Here is a 9,846-nt window from a genome sequence, read left to right as displayed (position 1 = left end):
TTAAGTATTGGTTCCTAATTGATGGACGCTGGCTAAAGCTCCCATTTCTTGTGACCTCCATTGTTCCCTTTGAATAAGTTCAACATCTAATGGGCTACTGTAATATCGAACTTCTATAAAATGTGTCATAATGTTAGTTAAAAAATTTATTTTATTTTATTAAATAATTACTAGCATTTTTTCTGACATTTTTACAAAGTTATGCAATACAACAACAGCTTTTGTAATTGCATTCACGGTTTTTTCTCCAGCAATTATAGGCCTTCTTAAAATACGCCATTTAGATGCCATAATACCAAACGTATTCTCAATGGTACGTCTACTTCTGGATAGCCTGTGTTGAAAAAATATTTTAGTTATCTACATTAATTTTAAAATTTGTTTAATAGATAAAACCAACCTATAGTTGAAAATTGATTCATCTAATGGTAATTTTCTTTTACCTCTTCCTGGGAAAGGGCGTATTAGGTTCTTTAGCAGAGGAAATGCTTCGTCAGCTACTGCATAAAATGGAATTAGACCATATTGACCTATTTCTTTTTCAGTAGGTACATTTAATATATTGTTAATAAAACTTTTGCCCATTTCTGAGCTTGAAAATACACCACCATCGCTACATCTACCAGCTGCACCAATATCTACTAATACAAAGTTGTAACTGGCATCACACATTGCCAGTAATATTATACTATTTGACCCTTTATAGTTATAGTGAGAAGATCCAGTGTTTGTGTAAAAAGAGGATAAAAAAAAAAACTTACCAACGCAGACAGCCTCCTTTTACGTGGGAATTAACCCTTGTCTGCTTTCGTTGTTTGGCTTCTTATTCTTATGAACTATAATAATTAAACGGGACAGGACAAGGTGACCAATTTACAATATATGCCGCATATGGTGAATAAATAAAATAACACACCGTATACATATAATGACGGCAAGCCAGCAGCACCGCCGTGTTATTGAAATAAACAAATACAACTATAAATTCAAGGTATACAAAGTACATATTGATTGGTTACATATTTGATTGGGGCGCCCGCTAACTAAAGATAATATACATAAAGGACAATACGACCAGAATTAAAATAATGATATAAACCAATAAATGAACCTGACATTGCTCCAGTGCACGGACAGCACGTTGTATTCTCACCGACGCCGACTCATACCACCATCAACCACAGCCCACACAACTCCAATGGTCCACGGCAGCAACAGCGGCACCAACAGCCACGTGAACTGGACGTCGAAAACCGTCGCACGTCAACAGCAACGACAGTGGCAACAACAGCCGCAACAACAAAACGTCGTACGCCAATGGCCACCATAGCGACAACAACGGAACGTCGCACGCCAAAATGGCAACAATGATGGTACACCGGACCCAGAGCGCCGACGACCACACAGCCAGGAAAAAGAGACGCCGACGACTGACTTGCACCGCAATGTTCCGACGACCGGTGATCGGAGTAGCGATAAAAGTTCGCTAGTGCGGGGGGTGGTGGTATCGATTGGAAGATTCTAGAAGAGCCGAGAAAACGCAATATCGCATTATCGTATAAACCGGACCGGTTTGTCTCGGATAAGTGTATTTTGTACAGTTTGCAAATGCCTATAAAAAATACATTTCTAAACATAGTATATTTTCTATTCACATTTAAAACCAATAATGAACAATATCAATACATGTCATAATATGTGTGTGTTTATGTATGAGTAATTTTTATTTGTTCAAATGAAAAGGTACTATTATATAATCACCTGGTGTACGATGTGTTTACCATCAATGCTACCAAAACAATTAGACATTTGCCATTTATTTTCAAAATCTTCCGCTAACTGTGACAATTTTCGTAATTCGTGAGTATATTCATATTTTTGGATTTAAAATATCCCATAAAACTGAGCAACATTGCAATATCAAATTTGATACTGTACTTTTCCCTATACGAAATGCATACGTTATAGACATCATGGATTCTCCAGATGTTTGTAACATTAAGGGAAAATGGCTTAGTAATTATTGCTATACAATGAATTATAATTAAAATTTAATTACCGCAAAGTTGTAGTTAATACTTCATTGACTGATAATATATCAGGCCGACTTGCATATCGTATTATTTTTGGTCCAATAAGGCAAATCAGTTCTTCAAATGTACTGGCCAACATTCTAATAAAGTTTTGGTACAATACTGAATTTGTTAATTGCATTTAATTTGTTAAGCAATGACAATGGCCATGAACTCTCCTTTCTTTCAAAAACGGTTTTACATTCCATCTAGGTTTTGATCTGAAAAATTCAATAATACAAAATATGAATAAAGTAGTATTAATTTACCATAAATAAAAATTATGTTATGTATCTGTGATGTTTTTTCTTTCTGCGTAAATTATATAAAAATAAAAGCAACACTTTTCTCCTGTACATTTCCTTATTAAATTATATAATTTTATAATTATATAATTCTATATTATATTCTTCCATTTTGTGAATGACGAAAATATTAATATACAATAATTAATTAGTCATAACTCATAACTAAATAAATAGTTTTATATATCTTTAATAATAAACAATTAACAATATTAATTATAATCAATAAAAATGCAATGATAATAGATATCAAAAACCACAAAATATGGAACCTCTGTTATCGAGGGTAACCAGAATGAAACGTTTGGGAAACCGTTCACAATGGTCATTTATGCACGTACACCGGACCGTGTATAGTCGAAACGTACCTTTAGGAATGACGGTGACCCGTGATAGCCTGATCTATACACGGTTAGGTGTACCGTGGCTATCAACGTATGAGCGCGGCGCACAGTGGTCGAAAAACTAAAAAAGGTAGCCAAAAATAAATAACTGAAACTATGATATTTATATGTATACAATTATCATTGAAATACATTTTTATTGATATAAAATATATTACAATTTGTTTTAATTATTATTTTTCATTCTGAAATGTATTCTGGTTCCCAATCACTGCAATAATTTATGTCTAGCAATAAATCTTCGACTTCTGGGAGCAGTTTTTTTATATTATGTTTATCAACTTTTCTGAAACTGCTTATAAGAGGATCCGATGATAGTAACAGCCTTTGAAAAATGTCAGTATTAATATTAATCCTGGAAGACTTTCGGCTGTAAGACTCTCTATACCTCTTAATGTCTTTATTGCGTGATTCTTGAGTCTCCTCACTCAAAATTCCAATTGGCAAAACAAACGATTTTATTATTGATGAGCCATGTATTAATATCTTGTGTACACTTGGTGGCATGTAATACCAACTATATAAATTAGTATACAACTCTGCCGTTTCCCAACAATACACTTCGAACTTATCAATATTGATATTTTCACCAGACGATAAACATTGTAAAATAACATAAAAGTGATAAATAAGAACTTCAGAAACGCCAGTAATTTCTGAAGAAATTTTATAATTTTTAAAGAATCTTCTAGCCGTATTACCATCATTTGAGGATCCAAAACCTTGTTTTGGCATATCTACCAACAAACCTAATCTTGAACGAAATTCATTTTGGATTTTCAATTTTTTTTGCTTCAATAGTATATCTTTTCCGTCTTTTTTACTAGCCTATAAAATAATAGAATCATAAAACGTTAGACATATAAATTACTGCAAAAATGTATTTGATTTAATAGTTGAGATACCTACTTTCCATACTTTAAAGTCCATACGATAACTTATGTGTAATAAGCATTCAAAAAATCTGATATAAGCGTGTAATGTGGATAACCCGTAACTAAAAAATAATTATATATTTTGTTTTATTTTATTTAAAACACTATTTAATTAATTTATATTACCGGTATGGTTGTTTGCTGTCCCAGCAGATATTCTTGGCGGCGGACTTGTTGTCCTTACCTCGGGTGGCGGTGCCGGTGGTGACTGGTCGTCTCCGTCCAGATTAACGTCTGCTGTCCCCAGTTTTAATACATCCGATTTATCTTCATCGGTGAGCTTGACTAATTGTATTGATGGCGGAAATGTGAATGTTGGTTCCAAGGAGTAGTTGGTCTGTTGGGGCGGTCTTCTGCCGGTATTTTTGGGCTATTTTCTTCTGATACTCGCGGTCTAGTGCGACTGGAGTAGTGTCCATTCTGAGTATTGGTACGGTTTTCTCTTCTCCTCTTCTTTCTTCATCGTCAGTTATGTAGACTGACTCTAATAAATCCACGTATCGGTTTTGTAGACGGGTTTTTAATTTTTCTTCCGTATTCATGTTTCTTCCTCGTGTCTTACTTTCTTTTTTCTTACAATATGTACATTCAGATACACTGCGTCGCTCCGTATGAGTGTTCAAACACAATTTTACATATATACATAGTTATTACTGTGTACCTTTACCACACATAAACACAACACTTAGGACAATTAATGATTTCTAACGCTTATTGCGGTATCTCCTGGATCTGGAGGCCAATATCTTTTTATATTTTTGAAATTTTCACTTTTCATGACTCCTTCTTGATCGATCACTACTGTATTGCTATGGGTCCTTACTTCCAATATCTCGTATGGCCCGTGGTAGAGTAGGAAAAATTTGTGGATCTCTTGATCTATGGCCGATGAAAGTCTATGTTCTCGTACCAACACTTGTTGATCCGCTACGTAAGTAGGGTATTGTTTTTTGTGGTCCTTAGCAGCAATTCTATTCTTCACAGCTTTTTGGAGCCGTTTCTTTGCTAGGTGTAGTATTACATTCATATTCTGAGGTAATCCTCCAGTCGGTAATGGAACTAGTTTACTCAGGGTGGTATTAGGTTTTTCTCCCGTCATGATTTCGTGTGGCGTGTAACCGATGGCCTCGTGCGTAATATGGTTAATCCAGTATTCAACCTTTGGTAACCATTTCACCCAAGTGGTGTGCTTCCGATGACAGTAGGCCCTTAGTATACGTCCTATTTCCCTGTTCGCCCGCTCCACTGGATTGTTCTCCGGGTGGTTAGCTGTAGTTCTCGAGATTTTTATGTTTAACTACAGCATTGCTTCTTCCCACTTTTTGCTGTGAAACTGCGTCCCGTTGTTCGTCAAGATCCGCTCGAAATGACCCATTTTTGGGATATATTTTTCCCTGATTCGTTTGATGATTGTACTCGCATCGGCCTTCCGGATCGCATATAACTGTATATGCTTAGAGAAGACATCTATCATTGCTAATATGTACCTGGAACCAAGCTGTCCCCTGGGCAAGGGCCCCATCAGATCGAGTGATATTAATTTTCTGGGTCCGTCGAGTATGGTGGCTATGGTTGGTCCCCTGGCCACTTAGTTACTGTAACCTTACTCTTTTGACATAATTCACAAGTCTTGATTATTTTTTTCACTTGCGCGTACTTTGGTTCATTTGGCAGTTGAGTCTTAAAACATTATACACCTATGACGCACCAAAGTGTCCGTATTCTTCATGTACTTTCGTTACGAATCTAGTTGCCATCACGGCTGGAATCATTACGCGGTATTTTCCTGCCTTAACTACCGAAAATAGTAATCCTTGATATATATCAAAAAAATTACTTGGTTTGCTCTGTATCCGGTGAAAAATTTTCTGTAGTTTAGGGTCTTCTTCCTGGAGGATCTTTTGTTCAGAAAGGTGAGGGCGTGATGGTCGGTGAGCACTGTTGTGGCATATCCCAAGATGTAGTTACGGAACTTTTTACAGCCGAATACTATGGCTAGTAGCTCAAGTTCGGTGGTGTAATAATTTTGTTCGGCACTGTTCAGCGTACGACTAGCGAATTCCAGTGTCTGGTGTTTGCCTTGTTCATTTACTTGGAATAGTTCAGCCCCTATATGTGTCCGGGAGGCATCTGACGATAGGTAGAACTGCTTGTTGAAGTCTGGATACTCGATGACAATATCCTCGAGGAATTGCTTTTTAATGGCCTCGAATGCTTTTTGCTGCTCTGGTCCCCATGACCAGGATACGTTTTTCTTGGTAAGGTCGCTTAGTACACTGGTAAGACCTGACAAGTCTCGAATATATCTCCGATAAAAATTGATAAAGCCCAAGAAAGATTGTACCTGTTTTCTGGTCTTCGGTGGTTGACATACCTTCTTTGATTTAGTATTACACGATATATCTATTATATAAATGTAAAAATGAAAACCTTTGAGGTCTATTTTCTCGGAAACTATTGAACCGATCGTTATGATTTTTTTTTTTTTTAATTTAATAGCTCATTGCGGAGTAGATTTATGGCATTTGGTTGATTCTCTCGTAAATAAACAAAAGAGTTATCAATTATTATAAATAATGGCCTGCTACGTAGAATTGGCAACATGACAAGCATTCTGGATTTTCACAATCACTACAATCGATCCTCCCTGACCCCCAAACGTGTCCGACAGCCGATGGTTAAGCTAATAATGCTTTATGCGTGTCAATCACTACAATTGCGGCTAATAAGGATAGACAGACTGACATTTTAAATAAAGCTGCATTTGTGCATCGATGTATTGTCAAATATTGCCGGAATTTAAATAGTAAACACTAATAATTATAAGTAATTTCATTTTTTTAAATATTTTATTTTTCAGTAATATTTGCTAATTTTTTTGTCGTTGTTTATTCAATATATCTGGCCTCCGTAGCCATTTATCACAATTAAAAGGAAAATTAATTTAGGTCTTTCATTGTAACGTTTGACTCTCCTCTATGTGTCGGATTATCAAGGTATACGTATATATATATATATTTCCAAGTATATTAGACAATGTTTTTATATAAATAGATGATAATAATATTTATTTATAAAATTACAAATATGACACAAACATATATAGCATTTATATGAAGATATATTACTGATTATTTTAGTTTTAAATGTTGAAAGATTGATGGAGAACAGTTCCTCCCAAACCGCAAGAGCTGCTTGGCTTGTCCGTGGCAAAGTGGCGGGCGGCTGAACCAGCGGTGGGATGTCCTGGATTGAGTTGGTAATAAAAAAAAAGATAAAATACGACGGGCAGCGGCACTGTGGATGGCGGCTAATGTTCGTATTGCTAGGGAAGTTGACGACGTCACAGTTGATGAAGTTCAACTGGCTAGTTGTCAATCTACTTGACTACGGGGAACTACGTAACATATAGTGAAATACAACGAATTATATTCTATATGCATAGTACCCATAGAAGTTCGACAGAACAACTGCGAGAGAAGTGATTTTGAGTTTATTTGGCCGGGTATTTAAGCGTGTCAGATCTGGATTTGTATAGCAGAGTGTAGGTTAGCAATGTTTTTGGTTTTTCTTAGTTTTCTTTTAAATTGAAGATGTATTGTGACGCGGAGTAGTTTCGAGAAGTGCTTACAGATATATATTGATGATTTTTTAGCAGTGGAGATCACGAAATTAATTTGAAAGATTAGAAAATGTAAAAAGAAGTTCGGAAAGAAAATCGTCAGTGAAAAAAGAGCTCTCTATATTGGATATTAAATGACGCGAAAGGTGCGACGCGCCGCGCATGTCAAAGAGAGCGGGTTCGTCGGTGTCAGTTGCATAATTGGACACCGCTAGGTGGCGACACATACGTGGTTCACGCTACATCATCGAATAGAATAAAACGTCAACGTTTACTCAGATTAAGTCAAAATAACAATGGCTCGCCAGATAACTGCAATATTATTAGTAACAGTATTAATAACAATAATGTTGATAGTATAAATAATATATCTATTACCAATAGTGTTAGTAGTATTTATGATAACAATATTAATAACAACTTTGCATTTAATGATAGTGGTATAGTCGATATTATTAAAAATATTCACAATTTTCCTACTGACGAAAATTTAATTGAACGTGTTCCATGGCTTCGCCGTGAAATTTCGGCATTTACTTATGATAAATTAATAAATTATAAAAATTATTCTCATGTTATCATAGGAAATATGAATTTAAAATGTAATTATTGCCGTGCATTGAAATGGTCCAAAGAGCCTGCGGTTTTTACTATTCAGGAGGAAAGTTGTTTTGGGAGACATTGCTGATTCTTTTCTCATGAAAATTCAAAGCATTTTTTTGACATGATACGTGTTTATATTTCGGCATTCCAAATGACATCATTTGATGCAATAGAAATTAGACATGGAAATTTTATACCAACATTTAAAGTTCAAGGTCAAGTCTATCATTTGGCTGGTTCTTTATTACCCACCGGCATTGGCGCAACTATGGTGATCTAGAGGGGGTTTAGCCCCTGACTGCAATTTAGCCCCCCAGAAAATATTCCATATTGATTAAACTATAGTAAACATTTTTTTTCCAAATTAAAAATACTTAAATTATAGTTAACGTGTTATTTGTGATACAATCATGAAAAAACATATGTGGATACAATATTTACGACAAATCTATTTTTAGATTAAGACTGTGGGTAATGCATACCTACCTATGTTCTGTGAAATTGTTGTTATCGGCTTATGGCTATTGCGCAATGCATTTATTGATTATTCTATGGTATTTTTACCATAACCGACCGTTGCTAATAATCGTTGCTGATGTGTTAAAATATAGTTTTACTTTTTTTTGCGTTTTGCACTACTGTTTTGTCATACATTTAGTGATTTAAATTTAAATTTTCTGATTGTATAAAATGGATAAAAAAAAATTTTTTGATGTATTCAATTTTAAAAAGAAAATTAATCCTATGCATGAACAAGAACAAGATAATACATCGACTGTCGAATTGCCTTTATTGGTAAAGAAAGTATAGCCTGATGGTATAATTCAAAGTCCAAAAGATTTGGGTGACATTCATACCGGACCATACCGACCAATTTTACAAGTCAGTAATAATTAATTTTTAAATAATTAAAAAAATGTGTTGGTAACCTACTTATCTATTCTTTATTTTAATAGATAGTAAATAATATATAGGTTTTCAAATTTATCTGTACATATAAATACATATTGAGAGAGATACTCGTATATCAAATAATATTAATAGTGAAGACATTTTAAACACATTTGCTCTAGCTAATGATAAAAAAATATCATTACTATACTAAAATTTTGTTTTAATTTTATTATAGTACAACAAAATTGTATAAGTACATTAGTAATTTGTAAAAACGTATATTGATTAAATAGTATATTATATAATTTTATAATAAATATTATATTAAATAGTGTATCTTGTGTATTTAACCCTACACTGCGCAACGTATTATTTATGATACATTTGAAAAAAACAGTGATTACCACATATAAATATGAAATTTCGTTTTTATGACGATAATTTAGTGTTTCTTATCTATTAACCGAATTATTATTCTTATTAAATTTCCCTCCAAAATAACTGATTGTAGAAGTTTTTATCACTTTAATACTGAATACATATTCAGAAAATAACAGATTTTCAAATGATGTTTTTTTATTGATCTAATTGTTTTATGCGTTGAAAAAAATTATAATTTAAATAAGTATATTGTCAAGATTAATTAAATACAGTGGTTTACGACGATTTCTTGGTAAGTATATGATTTATGTAACTTTTTTTAAATGTATCTTATATGATACATTGCGCATTGCATGATTTTTCTAAATGTATCACCCATGATACATTGCGCATTCATGGAAAACAAATTGAAATATCATATTATATTTATACATTTTTTGCATGCCAGCATAATTTTTATTTTAATTGCAGTAGCTTTTGAATTTTATTTTTAATGATGCCTAAACCTTTAAGTGAACAAGAAATGTTAGACTTGTTAGATTGGAATATGAGTGATGATGATTTGGAAGATTCTAATGATGAAGATGATTTAGGTATACCTTCTATCATTTCATTATATTTTAAATTCTG

General features: G+C 33.8%; 1 protein-coding gene across 1 annotated transcript; it reads right to left on the bottom strand.

The window, feature by feature from the left end:
- Positions 1–2,135, bottom strand: LOC112683759. Its single transcript, XM_025554919.1, has 5 exons — positions 2,060–2,135; positions 1,762–1,944; positions 401–1,612; positions 172–334; positions 1–113 (listed from the first exon to the last, which is right to left on the bottom strand). Exons 3-5 carry the CDS (start codon positions 670–672, stop codon positions 87–89), a joined length of 462 nt encoding a protein of 153 aa, XP_025410704.1. The 5' UTR covers positions 673–1,612; positions 1,762–1,944; positions 2,060–2,135; the 3' UTR covers positions 1–86.
- Positions 2,136–9,846: the final 7,711 nt, after the last annotated feature.

Source organism: Sipha flava, unplaced genomic scaffold (genome assembly GCF_003268045.1).
Source record: "Sipha flava isolate LNK unplaced genomic scaffold, YSA_version1 235_pilon_pilon, whole genome shotgun sequence".
Classification (NCBI taxonomy): domain Eukaryota; kingdom Metazoa; phylum Arthropoda; class Insecta; order Hemiptera; family Aphididae; genus Sipha; species Sipha flava.
Note: the sequence above shows the minus strand (reverse complement) of the source record. Positions and strands in the feature narration are given on the sequence as shown.